The 27,611-nt window shown below is 35.3% G+C and overlaps 1 protein-coding gene across 6 annotated transcripts in view; it reads left to right on the plus strand.

Annotated features, from left to right (window-relative positions):
- LOC138935208 (metabotropic glycine receptor) overlaps positions 1 to 27,611 on the plus strand; it is a 91,558-nt gene that overhangs the window by 58,995 nt on the left and 4,952 nt on the right. For all 6 annotated transcript variants that reach the window (XM_070299655.1, XM_070299656.1, XM_070299651.1 and 3 more), the window contains 6 exons: positions 8,645 to 8,768; positions 10,536 to 10,679; positions 12,461 to 12,661; positions 20,600 to 20,668; positions 25,554 to 25,663; positions 26,239 to 26,453. In XM_070299655.1, coding sequence (XP_070155756.1) covers positions 8,645 to 8,768; positions 10,536 to 10,679; positions 12,461 to 12,661; positions 20,600 to 20,668; positions 25,554 to 25,663; positions 26,239 to 26,453 — 863 coding nt within the window. The remainder of the gene's footprint in view (positions 1 to 8,644; positions 8,769 to 10,535; positions 10,680 to 12,460; positions 12,662 to 20,599; positions 20,669 to 25,553; positions 25,664 to 26,238; positions 26,454 to 27,611) is intronic.

Below are 27,611 nucleotides of genomic sequence, written 5' to 3' on the forward strand. Positions count from 1 at the left end.
ATCGAGTAAATTTGTCAAGGGATAATTTCCTTCGTAAAGTTTGATGTCGTCGCGAAATACTTTGTATATTTTATGCATCCTGGAGGTATCATCTCGACTTCGCGTTATGTCACTAAGAATGGCATCTCGATGCTACAAGCTTTAAGACTGCACAAGTCATTAAATAATTGCGAAATGCGATGTAATGTTATTCTTCGCACAGAGACTTTAATTAAATTACTGATGAAAAAGTAAACGTTCCTTGTCGTCGTCGACCCGCGGGAAATAAATTCCGTCTGTTCGAAAGAGTACGACAGGGAAGAATTGGAACGCGGTTACAATAGAGTACAATTAGGCTACTGAAAACGCGGAGAAAATTCTTGAGGAAAGGATCGTCGGGAAACGCGTTGCCGCGCGCAAATAGAAGACGACGCATCTCGGTTTTTAAATCAATATTTTATCGCGGGAACGGCCAATGTCGCGTTTTGCGGTGTCGGAAAATAGAACAATGACGATGTTATGTATTCACGGGTTATAGAATATTCATTCGTTTGTGTTTGCCTTTAAAACGCGAAACAGCACTTGCTCTCAATGCGAAAGTTCTGAAACAATTATTAAATAGATTACGGCACAGATTAAACTCATTGAATAATTTTGATTACACTCCTCGTGCTTTATATAATGAGAGCATATTGAAAACGGCATAAATCAAATTTGGCAATATATCGAGGTCAAATCTCGCCCGCCGAGTTGAAGTTTCCCCGAACTTCTCTTGAAATTGCAATTTCCTTACTCGTAGAAGAAACAGTTCATGAACAGTTACATTTATAAATTTTAAAGGAGGTAATAAATTACCTCGTTTTGCGGCCGTTGCGAGTTTTTAACAATAAAAGAGAATCCAAGAAATAAAAGGCAAAAAGATAATGGCAGCTTTGAAATGAATTGCTTTTTTATGCAGTTCTGAAGAATTAGATAAGACATGGGCACATTAATAAGTGCATATTATAATGCGAGTATTTTATCAAGAAATTCTATCTTTTTAATATCTCATACATTTCACGAAAAACCTGCTCATTATTTTTTCTTTCAAACACATTTATCACGACATCAAATATACAGAATGTAAATTATTATTCTCGTTATGCATATATTATGTTTATTATATAAATCTCTCTCTGGAATATTGTAAAAGCTTTGCAACAAATACGAGAGAAACAAAAATTAGATAGAAGTCAGGGAATTTTTGAATTCTTTTTATAATCTTACGCGAGATACTTGGCAGAAGTCAAGATCAAGACCGGTTGCCTCTTACAACAAGAATGCCACACACAAAGGGGGCTGCAACGCTTTGTGAAAACCATAAGGGCGCTTATCTTGTTGCGAGTGAAATTGTTTTCATGACCATCTTCGCTTAGTTAGTTTTAACAGAATTTCGTCCCCGCAAGCTCATTCTCTCTCCCTCTCTCTCTCTCTCTGGGCTAGCTAAAAACCTTATTCTAAAGTATCTGTATAAGATGTTTTAAAATCGCGTATTCTCTCTCTCTCTCTTCCAACCTAATAAATAAAAGCAGATAACATATATATATAATATAAAATAAAATAATATTTTTTTTCTTATTAATACATACAGCTTGATACATAATTTTATCGTGATACGTAATGTCAAAAAATTGCAAAAGGAATAAGATTTTCTCTATAGAATTTTCTTACAAAGGTGAAGATATGGGGATTGATTATTGTGCGGTTTAGATTTGCACGATAATTTTGCGGACACAAATTCGTGTGCTTTGCGGCAGAAAAGTTTGATGCCGCCGTCGAAAGTGTAATTAACATGATTAATCGATGCGCCGATGCGTATATAATACGGATAGAACTCGTGCACTTTGATGCACCTCGCGATGCACATTATGTGTCATGTTTCGCGAAAGCGTTTCGCCGACGCATTGCGAATGGATTCAGAGGGATGATGACGAGGGATGGGAGAGCGATATAACGTTCGGTGTTGTGCATCGCATTCCCTCCCCCATCCCTCCCCCCCCATCGGGAATTTCTCTCCTCTTCCTCTTTCACTCTCATTCCACCGTCCCTATCCGCCTATCTTCGCGTTCGTGCATCGTTTACTTCGCGTCAAGCGCAAGCTGACGCGAATCCCTGTTTCATGTGACAAATATTCTTCAGCGAGACAGAGCAGAAACTAAATTTCTTACCATCTTAAATGAGTAACTCGTAACTGAAGCAAAAAAAAAAACAAAAAAAAACCACATATCTCTAATGTTGTTTTTTTTCTAATTTATTTTTAGCGTATTTGTTTGTATCATTTTATTTTTTTACATTTTGTTTCATGTTTTATATATTATGATTCTTTCTCTTTTAGATTTATTTATAATTTTAAATTTAAAATATAATTTTACATTATAATTTTAAATCATAAATTACCATTTTAATTTTATTTAAATTTTGTGTGTGTGTGGGGGGGGGGGGGCGAGGGATTAACGGGGTTTTTATAAATTTAGAATTTTTTTGCTCAAGTGATTTATACTTCGAATATTCGCTGTTTAATTGCTTGGATCTAATTTCACATGTAATTATAAGTATATTCGAACGATTCAATTTTTTTAATATTTTATTTCATCTTTTTTTATTTGAATTTAATTTATCTTACATATATATATATATAGATTTTGTTATTTTATTATATATTAAAATTCTATAAGTAGTGATGATAAGCCTAATTATTAAAATTGTTACATATTACATTTTTAAATATTAAAATGTCTTGTTTAAAGATTTAAACTGCTGCAGTTTTTTTAATTTCTTTGAATTTAAATATCTCGCCATACGTTTATGAAGAAGAGTTGTACAATATCAAATTCGAAAAAAAAAGCCGTAAAATAAAGATGGAGATTAATGCAGAAAGAGAAATTGGTGTCTAAGCAAACTAGGGCAATGACTATTCAAGCAAACTAGGATCAAAGCCAAATCTTATATGCTAGGACTTCTTGAAATCTGGTGGGTATCAAGAATTTGGTATTCAAGGAAGTTGGCATCCAAGCATGTTAGGATCCAAGAAAATTAGTACTTAAGCAAATTACCGTCCAAAGCAGGATCATCTAGTAAAGCCGTTTATAAGATATTCCCGACCGCTTCAACCGGATATTCTTTAATTGGACAATTTATCTTTAGCGAAAATGTGTAATGACAGTCATAACATTTATCGTCTTACTTCTTTAATTCTCTTTACGGTATATAAGATTAATTCTAATTTTCTACTTAAAAATATTTCGATTGGGAGAAAGTTCATTTAAAGTTCATCTAAAGCAGAAGAGATTCGTCGAGAGCAGTTACATCTCGGCATGAGATAGTTTACTACGGGTAACTACGGGAGTACGGGAATAATCTATTGAATTTCCCTTAAGGAAAGATTGATCAAGTTTGTCGAAGGATCAGGCGACTGGAAAGAGAGATGCAATCGGCCGCGGAACACGTTGTATCCTCCCTCTACGAAAGCCCCGGTATCTCTTGTTTGTTCCCAAGTTTCTCTCTCGGATCCTTAATTCCGCAGGTGCGGGCGCGACGTCGTTATAATTACAGGTAATTACAGTGAGTTCTGTGTCCGGTTGAAAAATTCATTTAGCCAAGAGGCCGTCGGGTCGCCCCGCTCTATTTCGCGCCCGGACGCTTAAGTGAATTATCTGCTAGAGAAGAGTTAGCGGATCCAATTTGTAATACGGTAACCGGCCTGAAACGGGCTTTCGACACGGGTCACCGCGTTACCGCGGCATCGAGAGTTTGCTAAAACCTTGGAGGCACATGCGCACCTAATTTATACCGGCTTAACCGGTTACCTTATTATACGTAACTTCCGGCGGAATTACACGCCGATGATTATACGCGCCACGTCCCGGCATTCTTCTTACAGGGATAAGCCGGGATAATGGAATACACATGCGTCTATCTCCTCGCACGATGGCGATTAAATAAACGAACGCAACGCGATTACGAGCGAGCAGATGAAATCAATTAGGACCAATTAGCGAATAATTGGCATACGGGATAAATACGTAAAATCGGGACCAGAGATAGGATCGTTTTCTCTGATGAATTCGGAGATTTTCTCGTCGTTTAATGAGTCATTGTTAATGGAAAGAGTAAAAAAATTGAAAAAGAAATGTTGTAATTATTAAGTAAATTTTTTACTCTGTCCATTAAATGATTTATATTAAATAAATAACATTAACATTATTTGTATTTAATAATTATTAAACATATATATTATTAATAATATTGTGTATATATATATATGTATATATATATTGTGTAATATATTTTGTATATATATTGTATATATATATTGTATAATAATTATTTATAAGTAATTATTTATTTAATAGAAATCGTTAAGTGTTTTGATGAAAATTAGCGTTACAGATTTTTATTACTTTTTTCATTTTTATTAACTTACTATAAAATTAATAATTTATTTCTTAATATTTATATATATGTGTATGCATACATATATGTATATATATATAGTTAGAATTTAATCCATAACAATATATATATTTAATAATTATTTATGAGTAATTATTTATTTAGTATAGATCATCAAGTGTTTTAATGAAAACTAGCCCTGTTATGAATTATCAGAATTTAATTTCATTTATATAATGAAGATATAACGAATATCGCTATCTCTTACTTAACTTAATAGAAGATGAAGTCGCGCTTTTTCGTGTGAAAGCGATGATAATTCGAAACTCACTGTTGAAACCTTTCGTGGCTGCGATCGATAATCGATACGACCAATTTGACGAACACGGGGTCGGGATATCTTCAGCATTCCTCACTTTCCTGACGATGAAGTATGCAGATATCATGCCCCTTATAGAATCTTATTATAGCCTAGCGCGAGTTGCTTACGGCTTAAATATGTCCTTATATACTGGAGTATTGCAAAATAATCGTATTCTCTTTTAGCTGCGGAATGTTCGTGATCTGAACTCCCGAGTTTTCTTTAATAGGAGGGAATTTTATCGGATATTACACCACGACTTTTACATTTTAATTTTAATTTCTATCAAAATCAACTTTGCACTCTAAATTAATGATTTGTATCAAAATTGTAAAGTAAGATTGTAAATTATAAACATAGCACAGCGGTAGATACATAGTTTTATATAAAAAAAAAAAAAGAATAGTTGCAAGCAACGCTAAAGGCAATTTTGTTTTTCTTTATTCTATTTTTCACTGTATTTATATATATGATATTTCACTTAATCTGATTTTGTTTCACTGCAATCATTGGTACCTGTCTATGCGTCTCTCACAGTTTTCAAATATTTATATTAACTGACGTTAAAATAATTGGATTAAATGCGACATAAAAAAAAAAAAATCCAACCAGCAACCACAACATTGTTGGTTGATCTACGCATACGGAACGTGATCAGGTATTTTTCTATATAAACAAAATCACGTTTTTATCTATACCGGATAGGAATTCGAAGGAGATCAATACGAGCATGTAAACATTATATTCATGGTAACAAGTTTAATGTAGGCATAAAGAGAAAATTTTTGATTATAATAAATCTTAACAGAAATATAACTTACATTATATATATAGAATAAGATAAAAAAATGACGTTTAATCAATATTCAATTTATTTTAATGACAAATTTTAGTATGTCGCTGTCACACGAGACGAAGAGTTAATCTAAAGTACGGAACTCAGTTATGCAAATTGATTTAACCGTTTGCAAGGCTTTTAGTTCTATTCCGCAAGCAGCTATTTGAAGTCTCTGTGTCAACAAAGCGAGAATCTCTCTCTCTCTCTCTCTCTCTCTCTTTATGAAACAATGTAGTTAGATATTAATTGTTACTGGCCTCCAACATGAGAAATGGGAAATGGTATCCTTTACAACTCAGTTGTGCCACAATTCGAGCGGAAATTCTTGCAATTTTACGACGGCAGTCGCACGTGGCGTTATAAACGGTCGGATACGTTATCGCCATTTTCACATTTGCCTCCCGTGTTTGACCCGAAAAGTTTTTCGAAAAAATTTTAAATGCTGAGTATTTGCTTTAGCTACAGCTGGGATATAAAATTAATCATTGTCGTTCCGTTATATCAGTTATTATCAAAATAGGCTACATTGATGGAATGGCAATTGAAGAGAATTCATTTCGCATAAATTTGAGTTTTTCTCTTTGACATGTGAAACGTGATATTGCTTTTGATATTTCTGGTTATATTTACAATACTATATATTTTAATTTTTATTTATTTTAATTTAATTTTAAATAAATAAATATATATATATATATATATATATATATATATATATAAAGTTAATCGTACGATTTTTAGAATATTTTGTACATTTTATTTTGGAAAATAATGAATCTTTATGAACACATTTCTCCAGAAATAATTATTTTTATTTTATATTTTAATATTCCTTTTCCCTTTCTTTTTCTCTCTCTCTTCTCTCTCTCTCTCTCTATTTTTCTTAATTCGTACATCAAGACTAAAAGAAGCGAGATCGAATTTTATATTAAGAATTCAACATCCAAATGATTAAGAAATTAAATTTATTTACTGCAGTTTATGTAAGTCAATTATAGCGCTTTCGCTATGCATTGAAACGTTTCCACTCAACTGGACTAAGTGAAATCGCCATTTATGAAATAACGCCGGGCGACATGTTCGCGAAAGGATACCGAGAATTCGCTCGCAATTGCACGTCGGAAATAGCGTCGCTCTCCCGTTCAAATTCAAAAATGCAAAATTTCATGGACCACTTCACGCAGAAATCATGGTAAATGCTAACAGTTGGAAAAGAACGGGGGCTATGCCGTTCGGAAGAATGCAATATCCGTTAAAGGAAATTTGTTATCAGCGCGACTACGAACGCATCGTAATTCTTGCAAATCAAGAATCGATATCGGCCAACTATCGAGAGGGGAGGAGTCGAATGGCGTTTGTTATACAGAATGTTCCCAGATATACCATAACATTATTCAATCATATGAAGCGGGAGAGTCTAGAAATAATAACGACGATCTCACGATATCAATATTAAGATTGAATTTAAACAAACGAATTGAAAAAATAAAACTATTTTCACGAACTAAAATTGATAGATGTGAATAATCACATTTGCACATATATATATATATATATATATATATATATATATATATATATATATATATTTAAGAGAAAATTTGAATATAGAATATTTATACGAAAGCTTTAGAAAGAATCGAAAATTTGTAAACTTGAGAGGAAAAAAATTTACGACATATTTGTATATTAGAAATATATTATTACTGAGATGCACCATCTGTTTCTCGTACAAAGCAGCCGCTATTTCGTGTCAGAGGAAGGATTATCGCGCGCGCGGGTTACACGAGTCGAGAATCAACAGAAGATATATTGCACGCATAATCGGCTTCAGTATGCGCACGCATATGTTGAATTATGCATTAGAAAATGAGAAACGAGGGAATCTGATTAAACATTATTTTGGTACGGTAAAAAGAGAATAGCGAGGACACGAGAAAAATTCCGAAAAATTTATGATACCTTACTTTCATCTCACGGTACATGGATCATTCAAGAGAAATTCTTTTCGCCTTTTTCTTTTTACATACATACTAAATTCTTTTATTTTCGTACCTTATAATCTCAAGTTCTTTTGCTTTCTCATAGAGGAAGTTCTTTTTTCCAGTTTTCTATGACAATGTCTTCAGAATGTTCCAAAATGTCGAAAATTATATTTTTTTTAAATGTTTGTGTGCGTGTGTGTATGTGCGGAATGTTTGCGCAAGCTTTAACTTCCGCAAATTTTGAGATATCGGGGTAAATTTTTTTAAATGAATAGAATATTATTAAAGGATGGTTGGTAATGAATTTGATGAAAATTGGTGAAAGGTTTAATCTTTTATGAAATTTTGAATTTTTTGGAAAATGTCTGTGCAAGCTTTAACTTCCGCAAATTTTGAGATATTGGGGTAAATTTTTTAAAATGGATAGAGTATCGTTAAAGTAACATAGTTGGTATTAAAGTTGATGGAAATTGGTAAAAGAGTTCATTTTTTATGAAATTTTGAATTTCTTGAGAATTATCTATGCACGCTTTAACTCCCGCAAATTTCGAGAGGTCGGATTAAATTTTTTTACCATGATAAAGCTGCCTCTATAAAAAAGCCAAAATTGAAAAACCCATTTGCTCTGAGGAGGAGCTTTGTGAGTGAAGTAAAATGATAAGGAAGCAATGTGCAAGTTTCTAATTTCCACGATTCTCCTTCTTTTCTTTTCATACTTTGGTGGCATTTTAATATATATAAGAAAAAGGAATCTATCCTAAAACTCGTATCGATCTAGAGACACACAGAAGAAAGAAGATATATATGTTAGACGGATACTAATTAGGAACAGATGTTAGTTCCCATTACCGGGCACTACTTAAATTATGTAAAAACGATTATAGTTTCCGCTACTAATTCAATTTCGATAAGTGGCGCCGGAGCGTTTTCCCCCCGTCGTCCTTTCGGGGGATATTTGCCCTCTCTCGGGACGTAAGTCGGTCGTTCAAGTCTAAGCCCATCTTACATCCGGAGTTTAATCGCAAAACGTGTTTGATTTATCGTTCGCAGGGGCACCAGCGGTATCGACATAGACCTTCGCCGAGTAGACATAGATCAGTGCCCGTTGCCGACCGGATCCACGCAGCTGAACATATTCGCCGCCAGCGACAAATGCAAAAAGCGCACCACCGAGGTAATGCTAATTTCTCGTCGCTCTCTGCACCATGTCGTTTCCCTCTCTCTTAGCCGAGGATCGATGTTTCCCGCGAGTGTCCTTCTATGTCCTGGAGCGCGCGCTTGAAACACACCGCACCGAATGGAGAACAAAGCCACCGGGGGAATGTTCTTCCACGTGGCGACCGACTCTATTTGTAAATGCCACCCTCGACCCTATCGCGCGGAAGAAAGAGAAAAACTATAGCGGTTCTTCCGCCTTCATGCGAAGAACACAGTCGCGTGCTGCTCGCGCAGCGTTCGTTCGTTTTTATCATCCCCGGTAATAAACCGCGAGCGTTATCGGCGCGCTTTACTTTTCATAAATTAAAACTCGCAAGAAAATGACGCGCCCTTCAGAGATTTTCAAAATGTTTAACTTAAAATCCAAAGCGCCGAAATTATTGGATAATATTTGCGCCCCACAGCGAATTTACATTTAAATTGTATTGTGAATCGCGTATATCTCGTGCAGTTTTCTTGACAAATTTCATAAAATTTTAGCCATAGGGAAAAATTAGAATTGGAGCTAATTTATCGTTAATTTTGTCTATAATTCCTAATCTTTAATATTTATCTAGATTAATTTACATCTTTCTTGTTATGGGGTACGTTGGACGAAATTTATTTAACAGTTTTTTTCTTTTTTTTTACGTAAAAATGCGGTTATATATGGGAAAAATCTCGAAAATTATGGTAGATGTAGAATAGAGTACTGTATCAATATCGTCCGATCCTTTATAAGTAAATCCTACAGTTGAAATGGCGTTTTTCCCATCTTCGGCTACAATTATTTATACGAATTCTGAAAAGTGGGTAGCAATTTGGAGAAAACATTTTTTCAGGTTTCATCCCGTGAAGCTATTTGCAGAGCAAAACAGGCATATTTCTTTCCTTATGAAAAAGTACATAAAAATCATTTTTCACGATTTTTTACTTTTAACTTTCGATGGTTGTCTCTATTTTTTTTTTCATTATTTCAATTTCTATAGTTTACTACATGAATGCAAATAATACACTTGCAACATAAAATTGTTTCGATCACGATGAGGCACGTAGTTGCTTGGACCAATGAAGCCGTAGTTTATCATAGATTCCCGTTTTATGGAAATCTATGATACCTTTTAACTATGATATTTTTTTATTGCTTCGCTCGTTAGTTTAACAAAAAAAAGTAAATGGTAATAGCTACATCAATATGTATAAAAAATAATGTATTTCGTCATTTTTTTACGCTACATACAATTTCTTCTAATAAAACATGATCGGTTCTGTTGTTTTCAAATAAGAGTATATCCCCTTAAACTTTAAATGGAAATAGCCTAACATAAAATTCCTTTTCAACTTTTGAATATTTAATTATTAAATTTTTAAAAATTTAGATACTTGAAAGCTCTGATTTGAAGATTAATTAAATTATTTACGGCAATCGATAAATCGACAATAAAACTGATCCCTACGATTATATAGCCTTATTTATATAAGTAATATATACGCGCCAAATAGTTTGATTGAAGAGAAGAATTTTAATTTTTTAAGTAATTTTTTTTTAACTTTTTACAAATGACAATATATATTTTGTTGACCAAGAAAAACAACATTTGCTTGTTCTCTCAGGCGAGAGATTAGCGAACGATTCGTTGAAACAATTTCGGCGAATAGTACATAATTAGCCTTAATAACGAAAGGATCCGGTATATGTAGACATTGCTTAGATGCAATTAATCGTTTCGTCGATTGTTCGCAGTGCATCGCCATTCCCGGCCTTGGTTTTCGCCGCGGTAGTTATCGATGCGTTTGCAAACGAGGCTTCTATTATCCCGACACGAAATCGGACAAGAGGTACTACAATGGCACTGTCATAGAGGAAGAGTACGAGAAATTGATGATGGTGAGTGGTTTAAAGCCGATCCAGTATGTAGAAATAGCTCTGCTCTACTTTACACAGGCCAACTAATGCTGGTCATAATAAATATTACTCCATTTTCTCCCCCCTTTTTTTTTCTAAAAGAATAGAAATTACTTTATCACGGCGAAATTATACGCTAATAAAAATATGCAGGAGAGCTTTCGTTTCGGTCTCATCAAATTTCCATGAGCGCTTGTCATGGGCTCTAATGGCATGGCTCCGTTCACAAAGCAGTCGATTAGTTGAGGTTCATAGTAAATCGATGGAAGATTCTGTCATTAAAGTTTAATGCGATAGAAATATGACAAATCTTGTACGCACATAATGCGATCGATTTGCAAATGCCTACAAGAAATTGATTTTCGATTAAAAAATAATTTATGAAAATAAACAAGTTAATATTCATTCGAATAAAAAAATCAAGATATATAATCTACATGTAAATAAAATATATATCTAATTATTAATTATAAAAATTTTATTTTTTGTTTAGTCGTATATATACAATATGAAAAAAAAAAAAAAATTAAATCTGAGAAATCTTCAGTTGTTATCAGCTCGCGTTCCATTTTCGTCGTCGTATCCAAGCTTCTCCCCGGCTTCGGAAATAGGATCGCAGAATAATAGATTGTCGCGAGGGAGCAATTAAATCCTTGTGGCGGCAACAGCGTTACGACGTACGACGTATAGCGTAACGCATTGTATTCACGAAGGCGGGGAGAAATTACTTTTTTTTTTTTTTTTTTTTTCCCCCAGTCGCGCCTAGTTTTTCCGTCCGTCGGGCCAGCCGTCACTTTCGCGCCCGTAGAAGCAAAATGGATATCGACAGCGTGGCGCGATGAAATCGTCTATTGTCACCGTATGTTACGTACCTTTTGTCATTTGATGGGCATTTCCATTGCGCATGGTGACAAAACCATTTTGCAGTCGCGGCCCTCGCGTACTCGGCGCGACCGTTTGTAACCGCGACGGTTACAATGGATGACACCCTCCGCCGCCAAATATCCTTAATAATCGGAGCTTGGATATTAACGACGTGTCATCTTTTTCTCGACGAACACCGTGGACAACGTTCTGATGCGCGTATTGTCCGACTTGGAAGAACGCCGGAGGCGAATGTAGCTCGGAAAAATTATTACGTCCCTTAGTTTTTCATGCGAAACATCCGTACAAAAGAGGCAATTCAAAAATGATTATATTTTTTTAACACACGCATGTTAACATCTCGCATGTTGAGAGACATCTCAAATATTATACGTAATAGAAGAAAGTTCTTTTTTCCTTTTGTTTTTTTTTAATCGATGATGAAAATTTTCTTTGCGCTACCTTGGTGGCAAAAAAATGTACACTTTGTAGATGAATCTTCGCCATTTTTCAATTTTTTAAGCTACTTTTTCGCGACATGCGTCAACTCTAATTTATTTTTAGACGATTATTATCTGAAAATATATATCAAGAAAAATTCATTTTATATTCAAATAAGCGGAATTATTAATTACCAAAGCTACAATTGCGGGTCAAAATAAATTACAAAATTTGTATATCGTTTAATTTATTTTATTTTATTTATGATATATATTTTTTTACACACAAAAAATCAATTTATCGAACACGTTTTCTCTAAAGATAGGAAACATCTTCTCTTCGTCCATTCAATCTCGATAACTAATTTTGAGGAATAGAACGGTTAGCGTTCGTTTTACATTTCTTCGCGGGATACCGTCGCCTCACCGTAAGGGAAATAATTTCACGTTTGTCAACAGGGCGAGAAGAATCAATATGGCAAGGATGGAGTGTTCGAATGCCTGCCGTGCGCCGAAGGATGCGAATCCTGCGAGGACGGCTCGCCTTGCGTCGTATCCCTGAACTGGTTGATGCGAACGGCGATACTTATCCTGGAGTGCTGCATCATCGCTTGCCTGCCAGTCGTCGTTCTTTTCACATGGAAATACGGGCACGTGAAGGTAAGAGCTCTTTACAACGGAGTTTGTCAAACTATGGATGACATCGTATCCGTTCAGTGAAAAATAGTGCAGAAACGTTTCGCATTGTTTTTTTCAATGATATAACGTCCTATACAAGCAATATTCATTCTTTTAATTACACATTATATATATATATATATTTCTCGATAAACAATCAAAAAAGAGAAGTTCGCGAATCAATATTAAAGCGCTCTTTCAATCTTTTCCGCCAGAAGCAATATAATATCTTTTAAATAGTTTAAAGCAAATACTGCTTCTTAATGAATAGCCTTGTTAATTAAGAAGAAGTATTTACTTTAAAGATAAAGCAAGAGTAACGATAAAGAAATTTCAACTCGTGTTTCTTTAAAGATTTTATCATTTTGAAAAAAAAAAAAAATTCCCCTGCTTGCGTAAACAGATATTGGACTCTAATTTCTGTACTTTGAAAGTTAACATAAAGTTTAGATAAATCACGATTAGAATAAAATCATGACGGATATATGAAATATATAAATTTCGAAATATCCTATACGTTCGAATCGATTCGCTCGAAAACAACACGAGTCCATAAATTTTCAAAATCGTGATAGGATCTATCGTAGGCAAGCATATAAATTTCTAGCCCAAACAGAAACAAGAAAAGCCCATAATATCCATAATGAAATAGTATCTCTGGCACGGATGCCATTTCGTCCAAAATCCATGATTTAGCGAATGCCAAAAGTACGTAAGACCGTAATTGGATATTGGATATCGTTCTATTCAAGTTGACACTTCGAAGATGTTACGTAGAGACGAGATGATAAATGTAATAAAATTTTTTTTCAAAAATGCCTTTTAAATCGCACGGGTTTCTAACGAATTATCCTATATGGTATTTGCATATATTATTATGGAGAAACAATTTCTCCTTTCTCCGCACAATTTCTACCGTTGAATTTCCAACGCGTTCGCGCAGACCGACCGCACCATTTGCATTTTACGCTTGAAACGATGCGACAAAAGCACGGAAGTAGTGTCACATTACGGTTAATCTTAATAGCCGATCGAATAAATCGGGGTTAACGCGTTTAATCTTGTTCAGCTTAGATCGCAGTCTCTGATATCTCTCGTGATTGTTTGAAAGGCACTTATCCTAGGTGTAAAGCTACCGGAGATTGTGTACGAGGGTCCCTTTAAACGCTATCCGATGAACGGGTGTTCTCGCGATCCAATAATTATGTCACGACGCTTGTATTGTATATATTTCGCGATTGTAGGTTTGTGCCGGAGATGGCGTTCATTTATTTAAATAATTATTCGAGCGTTCGAAAGTCTTTCTTGTTTATTTAATAAATAAATTTATTTTAATACTTGATATCAGAATATATATCAAGTATTAGAATATTTATTTTAATATATTTCATGTTTAATATTAAATTATTTTTATATTATATTTATATAATATAAATTTATAATATAATAATTTATTCGGAATACTAAATTATTCGAATAATTCGATATTTATTTATTAACTCTCAAGTTATATATAAAACAGATGAATATATGAATATATAAAGTTTGATAGGACTAGAGATCGAGCGGGTAAATAAATATGCGGGATATTAGGGCTCTCGCTGCGATTCAGGCAAATCCGTTTTTCGATTAAGCGTTTACTTTGAATATGGCTATATCGGACTTTTCCTGCTTCGTTTATCAGCTCCTTGAATTAACTTGCGCTCGCCTTTCGTATTCGAGGTACGGTTGCGAGAAGTTCTTTCAACCGCGAGGTGCTAATTAGCCCTTCCGATCCTCGCGAGCCCCGTTCTCTCTCCTTCTCCCTCCATCTCTCCCTTACCTCTTATTCGAGCCGAGCCCTTGGGTTCGCGTGAAATAGCACCTCGGTTCCTGCCTTTGCAAGGGCGAAGCGCAGCGCTGTCGTTTGACTCGTCTGGATATCAAAGAGGTACCGAGGGAAGTCCCGACACTAATTAACGCAATAACGGCACGCAGGGGCAAGCTTCCCGGAGTATTCGCGACCGTTAATGGCTTCTGGAATATCGCCATTTGGCTGAAGGGAAAAAGAAGCGACTTTATGAATTCAACTTCGCGGAATGTATAATCGGTGAATATGATTTATATCAAGAACTTTTTCCCTCGCTCTTTTTCCCATCGGATGAATTTTCCTCGAGGCTAATTATACAGTTTTGCGCCCTCGCGGTAGTGGTTGTATATAATTTCGCGAGTTTCTTCATTAAGGGCGTATCCTTTTAGAAAGTTCGAAAAATTACCCGACGAATCTCGCGAATATGAAATATCGATGCCGGGGGATAATCAGATTCTTTGACGCGCGTGACACATAAACCATCCTCCTCTTTTCGAGAGATATTCGCGATACCGTGAATGCGAAAAAGCGACGCGAATAATCCCCCGCGAGGATCAATTTTAATTGAAAGCGGCGAGAGAGCGAAAGTATTCGGTGGACGAGGGAAGGAGGAGAGGAAGTTCCGTCGCGCGCGTTCTCGACGATAATTTCGCGAGAGTTGCGAAATATGTGCGGTCCTCCGTTGGATCCAACGGCCAGATTTTCCGTGGTGTACTGTCACCGTAATCCTGAAATTGGTAGCGGCGAATCGTCGCCGTGGCGGAATGGAACGACTCCACCAAGCCCCTCTCTGCCTCTTAATTCTCGATAGATGGGATCCGGGGAGCCTGTAAAACACGCGACGTGTTCCGAGAATCCCGTGCATTAAAATCGCGCTTGGCGTTCTGTAAAGCCAACGTGAAAAATGATTGCGATGCGAAAAATCAAGAAGAGAGAGAGAGAGAGCAATTTTTTTTTAATTAAGAATTAATTTCAACAAAGAATTAAATATTGTAAATATGAAAATGTTAGAAATTCAAATATCTTGGAAGAAATTGAAAGGCTTTAACCTAACAGTTGTTAATTTCATTGTTAAAAATTAATTGTACATTCTCTCTTCTAAATATCATCAGTTTGTGAAGTTATCTCATGCTAATTGAAGATACCAAGATTAATGATCTAATAATGTATGACGTAATTAGAGTAAAGTATGTTTTAATTTGATTTAAATGACGAGGCAAAGAGGAGAATGGGATAATCGCTTTCTTCTTTCCCTTAATGGCTCTATTAATAAATCTGAGTTGGAAAATAAACGAGCCGAAGCGGGCTTAGCACAAGCAAATTTGGTCATTCGATGTCATCCTGCAAGCATCCATATTCGAGTCACGATTTACAAGCTTAATATCGTTGCGTAATCTGTCTTATGAAGCGGCAAATGGTATATATATATATATATATGTATATTCGGAGTATATCCCAACAGAGAGTCGTAATAATCGTCTGTGGACGCAGCTTGGATTATCTTGGAATCAGATTAATGGAATTCGTATTATAAAACTGGCTCATAGAATTTACGCAAATTCCATTTCTAACTTGCGGCTTTTTTTACACAATATATTTTGTTTCCATTCGAAATTACTTCGACGAGTAGGGAGGGATCGAAAGGGATCGGGAAAGTAGAATCCCTTAAGGGGGCATACCCGTTTGAAAAATGAGTACATTTTCTAGATTTTTTTGCAAAGCGACGACTTGATAAAAAATTTTCTTATTTATAATATTAATACAATATTACTAAGCCCTTTTAAACAAAAATTTTCAGCTTAAAAAGGTTTTTTTTTTTTTTTTTTTTTTTTTTTTTTTTTTTTTTTTTTTAGTTATGGGGATATTTGCCGAGCTCCTCTACATTTTAGGTGATTACACAGTTTTTTTTAAATCCTTCTTTTTTGTTTATAACAAAAAAAAATGGGAAATCGGATTTAAAAGAGGCTTCATATTAACAGATGCGAATCTTATTAGGAACTCGCATGCAAAATTTGAAGTCAATCCGTCGAATGTAACCCAAATTTTCATGCACATCGTGTATGAAAACATAAATCTGCAAATATCTCCATAACTTTAAAAAAAATTTTTTTTAAGTTGCAAATTTTTGTTTAAAAGGGCTTAGTAATATTGTATTAACATTATAAAAAAAAAAAAGTTTTTATCAAATCGTTGCGCTGCAAAAAAAATTTAGAAAATGTACTCATTTTTCGAAGGTTCAAACAAGTGTATCCCCTTAATGAGAAAAATAAAATAATACGTCAATTATAACATGTGTATTGAGAAAAATTTTAATATCCGAAGATCCCGGATTTGTCACATCCGTCCTCTTTATAATTCGCGATATATTAGTTTATGTTCCAAATATCGCTTATATACCCTATCCGAGTTTACGCTCACAACTTCGTACAACAATAATATCCAACGCTTGTACGGTAAATTGTGCGAGTTTCAATTATATTATTGTATTCATCAGACGAGATCAGCATTAGTCAAATTTTCTCAAGTTTAACTGCTATTAAGTTTTGTAATTTAACTTTTTAATTACTCGCAACTCGAAGACTACATCGATACCATATAAAAAGAGAGGGAGGAAGGAAGAGGAAGAGGATCGTTTATAATTTTGCCTTTACTCATATAAAGCACTTAAGCGAGCGAACTTCGAAAGAAAAATTCTGATGTTGCGCCGACGTTCTTCGAGTGAGGCTTCACCTCGAAGGGACGGTGATCGTTTCTCGTCGGAGAGAGCTCGTTACGGCAGATTCGTCTCCCGACGAAGTTGGCGAACTGCAGATATCATCCTTCCTGAACTTCTTACCGCTTCGGTAATTCGCATAAATCGCCTCTTCCGAGAAGGGGGAAGCTACATTTTTATCTCTGGTAGCGCTAATAGCCTGTGTTATTCCCGGAGAGGGTTAAAGAGGGAGAGAAAGGGAGAGCTGTCTCTTTTCGCCTTTCTTCATTTTTGTCAGCGGTACACGAGATGAAACAGACGCGGAGAGACGAGGAAAACTGGGTGGAACGGAAGCAACAAATAAGTCCGTTCTAGAGAGAGAGAGAGAGCGAATGAAACAGTCGGGACACGCGAACGGGAAATTAGCTTTGTTGCTGGGGCGGATGGAGGAGGAGGAGGGTAATGGGGGTGATGGAGAGGGGGGATGAACTTTAACTCACTTTATTCGTTATTATTCCGTTCCCCTGGTATATTCCGCGCTGCGGCGGATTTTGCGGCGTTTCCCATCGCGAGACCCTTCCTTTACCTCGGTACGTTTCTTGCATATTGTATGAAAGCGCGAAAATAGATGAAACGTGTGGTACGTGACACATTTATATACCATCGTATTATATATAGGCTTTTCTCAAGGAATTCGAGCGATGATAATAAAGCGCTTGAATAAGGCTGTTCGCTCTATGTAAAACGTTCTGTAAAATCTGTTAGATCCCGAGAAAGAATGGACTTTACATGATTATACAAGATCATATATATAATGACATACGTAACTTTATACGATTATATATAATAATATCCGATATAATCTTATCTTTATCAATATAATATTCTCGGTCAGATTTGTTTCGTATATATATATATATAATAATCAGATCTAATCGAATGTGATTGTAATATAAAGGTAACATCGTATATCGAATTTCAGATATTATCATATATGGCCAGATCATATCACGTCAAATTTCAAATTTAATTATATATGGCCAGATCATATATCGCGCGAAATTTCGGATCTAATTATATACGTATGTATGTATGTATGTTTTTATTGGCTCCCCAATGGGGTTGCAAATTTTACACACTCTTACACTTTAGAAATTTCCAAATATCTTTCACTTTCTTACCATTTCCGCTCTTACAACTAACGCTTTACACACACTACCACTTTCCCCCTTTTTCCTTCTCTCTCACTTTTCCCCTTCGCTTCTCTCACCCTTCCTTTTCTCCTTTATCCTTACGCTCTTATCTCTAACGTTTTTACACACAAACACACACACACACATCTTCTCTTTTCTCATTCTTCTCCCTTGTTCCTAACTCCTAACCCTCTTTTGTCTCCTTCCTATTCCCCTCCTCTTTATCCTTCTTTCCTTCTCTGCCATTCCTCCTTCTCTTCCATAAAGAGACATATGGTGGGATGGAATCGAACCTGAGACCTGGCACTTGTCAGCCCGCGACTCAATGTTCTAAGCCACTCATTGCCCCCATTCAATTATATATGATCTTATATAATTACACAAGTCTATTTTTTCTCGGGATGTTATCGCGAGTTACAAGGCTTATCGTATTATTGTATAATACATAGAAGGTGTTCCATCTTCATTAGTATCGATTTTCTCTCAAGAGAAATATAATGAATTCATAAGTTGCATAAAAGCAATTGAAAATCCAGATTTCTAAGCTATTTTTTACATACGGAATATTTTTTCTTATTTTCATTTATAAGTTAAATGTCTCCACACGACGTGACTTTTCTTCATTAGGCCACAGGCGTCTGTCGTTGTGTTGATGTAATAGTAAAAAAGTTGTCACGTATTTTGAAACGCGCCGGTAAAACTAGCGTGCTTCATTTCGCGTCGCACGTTAGCCGAGTTAAAATATTCCAAGCTGATGGTATCGCGCTATCTTTTCAGCTTTTTCCAGCATAAAACGTGTGTATCTTGTATACATATATGTATTTACATGCCGCTTTTTAAGCAATTCACGGACGAGTTTCAGATAATCTCAAAGGTCACGTACACACACACACACACACACACACACACGCAAATATGTTTACCGAACGATACTGCAATAAGTTAGTGTTTGCAATATGAGCAAAAAAAAAATAGAAGCGATATTTATAGGCGCTTTACAAACATGTAAGGAATATATCCGACGTGTATTACGAGATATTAAACACAAGGAGCATTCAAACAAGAATCGTTTTATCTGCATACTCGCTTTGCGTAGTTCCTTTTCTTCAAAGATTTATTTAATTTATTTTTTATGGCAATTCTCGCAACACGCGATTATAACATATTAAAATCTTTTCAACGTGTTAAAATTCTTGTAAGTATCGTATACTAATCGAATATCGCGATAAAGTAAAAAGATGAATATTTTATTTAAAATTCCCAGCACGCGCGTATTTTTATTTAAAAATATTTTCCGCAGGATCATGGATATATCTCGATTGCCCTTTTTCTCCATCTGCTTTTCACGAACTTTTAAACAAGCTAGTTGCTAAAGAGAAAAAAATATCGTGGAAATAAAATCACGCTTTTCTCCATAAATAAATACATTTTGTTCATATGACACAAAATCATTTCTCTGAGATATATGAATAGTGAGCATCATGCTTTCGGATACACATCCCGTTTATCTATATGTATAACAAACATATATATTTTGAATATAAACTTTAGGGCGCACAATGTGTTGCGGAAACAGCTGGCAGCACATAAATAAAGCATTCGAAGGGAGATACTTTAAAATAACACGAAATACGGCATCGAGAAATCCCAATTATTTTGTTAAGAAATTTAAAAAACAAAATTATCTATGATTTTTTAATTACATATATATATATATATGCTTTTACGTATAATATTTATATAATTATTTATATTGTATATTATATATAAATTATATATAATATTTATATGCTTTATATTTGTTAAATAAAAAAAAAAAAGAGTTAAAAAAAAAAGAACTTAAGGATTTTTAAATTCCCAGATTCGAATATATATACAGTATATATATCAAAGAATCTAATAATCGAAGAATCGGAAAAAGTTCCGAATTCGCGGGAAAAACTGGTACTCCAAGACAATCTAATACGCTCCTATTCAAAGAGACCAAAAGGTATATAAAAAGTATATCGTAATTTTCGTCACAGTTCAGAGAGTTTCGGATAAAAAGAAGTCTCTTCCGCTCGCTGATTTCACCGACACTTATTTTATTTACTAGCGTTCCTGGTGGCATCCGGCTGTACATACATGCTATCGGCGCGAACGATGCCAGCGGTGCATGATTTAATAAGCGAAATGATTTGTTGCAGGTGGTGCGGGCGGCCAGTCCGGTTTTGTTGCGCGTGATCGTTCTGGGCGCCTTCTTCATATACTGTACGGTGAGTACGTGAGAGAGAGAGAGACAGATCTGGGTACGTATACGTGTCTCGTCGCCGTCGCATGCGTTTCCCCGGTCGCATTTCATATTCATGAGGGTCGACGGCGCCGCGTCGCACCGCGCACCGCACCTCTGAGAGACAGAGAGAGAGAGAATCCCGATAACAAAGCTTTCTCACGTGCGCGCGCGGAGATGCCGCCGCAGCATCCGACGACCCTCGCCGGTTGTAACCGCATCTGTTGCGACTACACTACCCTTAATATATGCGCGCGCGCCCCGTACGCCAATTACGATAACGCACGATTCCCCATATCGGGGAAGCGACTATGTGTATTCACCAATTATTGATGACCTCTATGTTTCGCTAATTAAAGCGGATATATCGGATAAAATCATCCATTAATGTACGAAGACATCAGTTGCTCTCCGATCGTTGCGGTACCGGTGGCAGATTCTTCGCGAGAATCTCGTATAAAATTTGCTTTACGATTATTGTGATTTTTTTTTTTTTTTTTTTTTTGATGGATTTTTTCACATCCACCGCTGTGTATATTAAACGCATTTTAAATATTAATTTTTCTTATACGATAATAATTGAAATGATTTCTTAGATATATTTCTTTTTCGATTTAATATTCTTTTAAAACAAGAAATAATCGAAATATTTTTATCTGTCAAAATTATTATATTATTTCGTTATATCTTTGCGATTGAATCGTTTAAAATTAGAGTTTCCCTTTTGGAGCGACTCGATAAGCGACGTACCTTGAATTTTCGCGTCAGCAAACGTAGGAGGAGCTTATCACTATTCGCGATTGTTACGCTTATTACGCTGTATTATTACCAGACGAGACATGTTTCCGCAATTGTGGTGGGAAGCTGTCTACTGCATAGATCATGTAGGACAAAATAATTCAAGATATCACATTTGGGTTATTCTGGGTTTTGACCCGCCGTAACAGCTGCTGTAACACACATATTCCGCTCACGTTCTTACGTGATATATCGGCTTGATAGCGGAATTTCTATCACATTTCACAAACCTGCTTTATCGAATCCGGGACGATTTCGTAGACGACAAGTCATTTGTATAAACGTAAATTCCAGGAATTTTCCTCACGTACGCGCACGTTCGCGTTCTCTTTGCTCTTAGATGACAGCAAGATCTATAGAAGATATTTATTCTAGAGAAGGTGCGTGAAGGTGCGAGAAGGTGCGAGAAATATATAATTAATGACTTTCAATTTACCCGCAAAAAATGTTTAATTTAATTTAATTTCGTAATATCTCCTATATATACACGTATAGTGAAGAAATATGTCATTATCCGAGGAATATTTTAGATCAAAAAATGAAGTTTAAAGTAGTCGTTGAAGCAAATTGGATAAAAGCGGAAAATCACGTTTGGAAGAAGGGAAGAATCGGTCCTTGCAATATAAATAGTAAAATAAATGAATTTTTTTACTATGTGTATTAAATACGTAGTAAAATATAAGTTTTTTTCATATACGATAATAATTAAGAAGATTTCTTGGATATATCTTTTTATTTAATATTTCGAGGAGAATTTTAAAACAAGAAATAATCAAAATATTTTTACCTGTTACAAAATTATTATTTTATTATTATTTTGCTATTAATTATGGGTACATTAATGGTATAAAATAATAATTTATCAATTATTTGATCATTGAATATATTTTGTAAACTGTCTTAAAAGCCTATATTATTTTTATTATCTCTTTCTTGTCACTAGACATTTGTTAACTAATAAATTTAATAGTAGTAATTTAATAAGAATTTAATTACTCAGCAGATGTTTGTATAGCAAGATACTTTACTCGGTAAAGTTTATCAAGCACGCATAAGACTGCACAATTTACGAAGAAAGTTTGACTTAAGTTTGTCCAACAAGTCTAGTAAATTCTGCAATTTTATGTTTTAAATCGACAGAAATTAAAGCAGAGAAATTATCATACTCAATTATAATGAGAAGAATGGAATGTGACAGTAGAAATTTGTCAAATACGACGCTATATTTTTGCAAGAGATATTCGCGAACGTTTAGATTTTACCTAATACCTAAATCCTCTATCGTTATATTCTCGAGTACACGGACGCTCACGTTTAAGAGCCATCCATAATGTGACCTATTCCGTCAGAATGACAAGGTAATTTTTCTCTCGCTAAAGTAATAGCTCGTCCGTGAGCAAGGGTTAGTATCAATGTGCGGTTCAGGCATTTCGAGTGCTTTAACTTGGGAGCCCGTCCGAATAAGGAAGATAACGTGCCTACGTAATGTTTGCTCTTACGAGGTACGAACTCCCAGATGGCTTCGCTTAAACTCCGTAGCGCTATTCTTAATGGGACGTCATTTGCCCGCTTATGAAGGTACGCTTTCCATTTCTCGTAAAGCTTCGATGTTATATCTTGCCGTCGTGTAAATCGTATGATACAGCTTGGAAAATCCGAAGAGACCGCCATCGTGTTTTGCGGTGCATCCGACTCGTTTGCCGTTTCTCTTTTACCCGTCATTTCATCTCTCGGAATATCTTATTAAGAGGATTGTTTCACGACTTTGTAATATTTCACGAATCTCAGCGTCAGCACAATCCTTGAATATAAAAACAAGTATTGTCTCCGCAGCAATTATCTCGCGTGTGACAAAAAATTTACATTTATATTTTCGAGAATAATTCGGTATAGTTTATAGAGATGGGATTCTCCGTGATTCTTTTCTAAAAAAAAAATCTAAAAAGACAAAGAGAGAGAAAATTCTCGCAATTCATATTTGAAGCGATAAAAGTAAAACTGGAAAAGTTGTAAAATGAGAAAATAGCATAAAATTAGCACCTCCATATCTCCGGATCTTTATTTTTTTACACTTTATCGTCGCAATTCTTTCCAAACCATATCAGAAATCGATACTCTATGTATAAAAGTATTAAAAGTCTAGTTTAGTCGAAAAGAGTGAATATTTTACGACTATACGTATTTTATACATCAGAATAAATCGGGAGATAAAATATGAAATACATTATAAAATTCTCAATTTTCCAGAGAATGACAAGGAGAATTTTTTTTTCCCCAATATAAATTGATAACTATATTTTTTTATTTATACGATAAAATTATACAAGGTGTTCCCAATTTAAATGGCAAAACTTCAGGAACGTGTAGGGGACCGAAAAGCTAAGACGGAAAGTCCTTTGGAGGTTCGCTCGTTTTTGCTCCATTTTGGAGAAAATCACAAAAAAAAAGAAACAAAACAAGTTTTTGTTTTTTTACTTATTTATTTACATTTTATTTATGTTATCATCTATTTAATGCAGATATTGTTCAAAATGTTGCCCTCTTGCAGCAATGCAAGCTTTACATTTAGCACTGACCTCATTAATTGCAGCTAGACATTGTTCTAGTGATATTTGGTGCACTGCATCTATGATTCGGTCTCTTAATTGCTCTCTTGAATTGATTGGCACCGTAAAGGATAACATCAAGTGTTTACATATGTAAGGAACCTTGAAGCAGAAAGTTTATTCGGTGTCAATCGACTCAAGAGAACAACTGACACCGAGAGATTGAATTTTTGCGATTTTTTCTAAAATGGAGCAAAAACGAGCAAATCTCTAAAGGACTTCTTGTCTTAGTTTTTCGGTCCCCTACACGCTCTTCAAGTTTTGCCATTTAAATTGGGGACACCCTGTATATTATATACATAAATATGTTAAATCTTTATTTTATGTAATCATATATTTTATAAATATGAGTACATAATAAAAACACATAAAATATTTTTATTCTATCATTATTAAAATAAATTTTTTATTTCTACAGATATATTATATATATAATATATTTTATATAGATATATAATATATTTTATATAGAGATAGAAAAGGAGTAATTCTTTTCCATAATTTTTTTTTTTTTAATGTAAAATTATTAATCTCTGAGAATTATAATTTGTCTATATAAGTCTGTGTAGGTATGCTAAAGTCTAAAATTTTTACACGATGGCCTCATGTCAGAGCTTCATGTTGCACAAGAGAAAAATCGCTGTAAAGTGCTCGTTCAGTGAAAATTTTGTTGTTCTCTTTTTAACTCTAGCTCAACTTTTCATAGCAGACTTCTCCTTTCATATTACTCACATTATTTTTACGACAGGTTTTCATAACAATGATAAAAACGGTTCTTTCCTATATAAGTATCTTAATATAATTTTAATTGAACAGCAGTGTATAAAGAAAAGAAAAATAATAACTGTGTTTTCTCATTGTTATTTTCTCCAGCTTGGAGAACAGGTTGGCAAATAATGGATTGACATTATCAAAAAAATCTCAAGCATAAAATAAACATTTGAAAATTCATTTCCCAGAATATACATATAAGATAGAATTTTAATAAACATTATGCGATTTTATATTGTGTTATTACGTATATTTGTATACACGTTTCATACTATATATGAAATATAAATTCTGTTAAATTCAAGAATTAGATATTCGAGCCTTCATTAATAATAAATTCGGTCTCATCACGAATATCTCTCTAATTTTGCATAAATAACACAGACAAAAACTCGATAGAAAATCATTGTGTATTTTCGACGCAATTTCGAAATTTCATGTATCTAAAACGCGTGTCAGCCTTTAAATATCTAATCTTGATTAAGTAATTACGTGATGTACAATATATTACGGGGCCGAATATAAATTCGCGTCGAGGCAGATTTATCGAAATGGCGTTATTAAAATTTATATATACGGCTAATAGAAACGAAATTATGGATAAATTAGACGGAAATTGATGCGCGTAGCGCAATCGCCGATGATGCTTTGCCAACAACATCGTTTTGCAGGACACGCATTCTGCTTATGTTGCAGACCATAGTTATGTACCCTAGGCCAAACATCATCACTTGCACCGTTCGCGTATGGTTGCGAGAAATTGGCTTTTCTCTCACATACGGGGCACTCATGCTCAAAACGTGGCGGTAAGTGGTATCTTACTTACTCGAATCGCATGATTTCCATCGTTCTACGTGACTGCATCATCGTCTCTATTTATCTTTAACGCGAGTAAATAAATACCGTTCTTCCTTTTTCGCCGATATTGTCGCTCATCAAATTTATATATTTCCTACATGTCTCGCATATTTATTTATTTAGCTCGACGTGTCTTTTTATTTTTCTAATATCATTTTTTTATTTCTACATTTTTGACATTTTGAAAGATTTTCTCTCATTTACAGAGATACAGTGCTTTAAACACGGCAGTACATAAGTGCATCTTTACTTTATATTATTTTCATTATATCTTTCACAGAGCTTCTCTCTTTAATCGAATTAATCTCGCAACTAAATTAAAGATTTTTATTATTAATCAATTTCATTAATTATTTTATATTCTTGACGTGTATATATATTTGATCGCTTTTTAATACATAAATAATACACAAATAATTCGAAACAGCTTATTAATCTATGAAGAGATACAAAAACGCTATGGGAAAATTAAGAAAAAAAAAAAAAAAAAAAGAGCGGAAGATTTGTGATGTTTTGGTCGCAGGATATCCGTGATCTTTCGAGTGAAGTCGGCAAAGGCCGTGAAAATAACGGACGCGAGTCTGCTGAAGCGTCTCGGCATCATTGTCCTGACGTTCAGCGTGTTCCTGAGCATAAGGACACTGGTCGCGCCGCCCGTCGTCATCGTCGGCCGGACCGCCGACGATCTCAAGGCGTATCTTTGCCGGACTGACTGGTGGGATCACAGTTTCACTACTCGTGAGTTTCATGAGCGACGCCAATAATACGTATAACAATATCGCCGCGTGTAATACATGCCGTATACGCGTATAAAAAGAGACATTGATCGGCTTAATCCCCTTAGCTGCACGCGCTCTGTGTCTCGCGCATCTCCGTATAATCTATATATATCGTTTCAGTGATATACGAGCGCGATAGAGCCAGGCTACATAGCGCGCATAATGCGGGAAGTCATGGATTAACTTTGCCTTTCACGGTATATGATCGATTCCCGCATGTGCAAGACGTATGGGAACGCGCGATCGAAGGCTGGGGGCTGGGGGGGGGGGGAAGGGGGGGAGAGATTTGATGAATTAAGCCTCGGGCTTTTGCCTCTCGGGAGTCAGTGTTATTTTGACGGAGAGGGGGGGGGGCTTCTTATTTGCCTTATAATGTTCAATGCGGGAAGTTAAGAGGCCACGAAGATGGATGGCACGCGAAATAAATCGACAGGCTCACCCCGAATTTGCTTCGAGGTGAATCTTAGTCGGCTCGGTTAGTCGAGGAGGGTGGGTGTTTTTTTTTTCCTTCTTCTTTTTGTTAGGGCGAGGGGAGAAAAAAAAACAGATATCCCTCTGGGACACGCGGTAAATGAGGCGTGAAAGTGGACATTCATCTCACTGTGTACCCTCACCGTATCCATAAGTTCCCGTATTATACGCGTCAGGCAACCCGCATTAGTCCGCATTATCCCATTCCCGTTATCAGTCTCGTGCCTCGCGTACGTATCTGCATATAGTGAAATATATTTTGGATCTGCCGTTATGTATGTAACGCCCATCTTTCGAACGGGAAATTGCTCGTGGTTGTCTGCGGCAGAGTATATCGGATCAATTTATATTAAATTAGATAGAACGATCGCGCGCGCGTGTATCACATTGTTATGCGTACCTTCATCGATTAATACGGCATTATGAAGTATCATGACGTATTAATGGAGGTTGACGATATATATGAAAATATATGAAATATATATGCCGAAGGCCGTTGTACGCGGCCGTATAAGCCGTTTTATCTAGCGTTACTGCAGATATGGTCAAATGGCAATTTTAACTCAAGATGGGTAATTTATATTACCGGCTTGCGAAGAGAAACGCTCTCGGGTTACGTTTAATTCACGCTTATCTTGTCAGACAA

The sequence above is a fragment of the Polyergus mexicanus genome, unplaced genomic scaffold (genome assembly GCF_030449975.1).
Source record: "Polyergus mexicanus isolate NDT 795.1 unplaced genomic scaffold, iyPolMexi1.0 SCAF_7, whole genome shotgun sequence".
Lineage (NCBI taxonomy): Eukaryota > Metazoa > Arthropoda > Insecta > Hymenoptera > Formicidae > Polyergus > Polyergus mexicanus.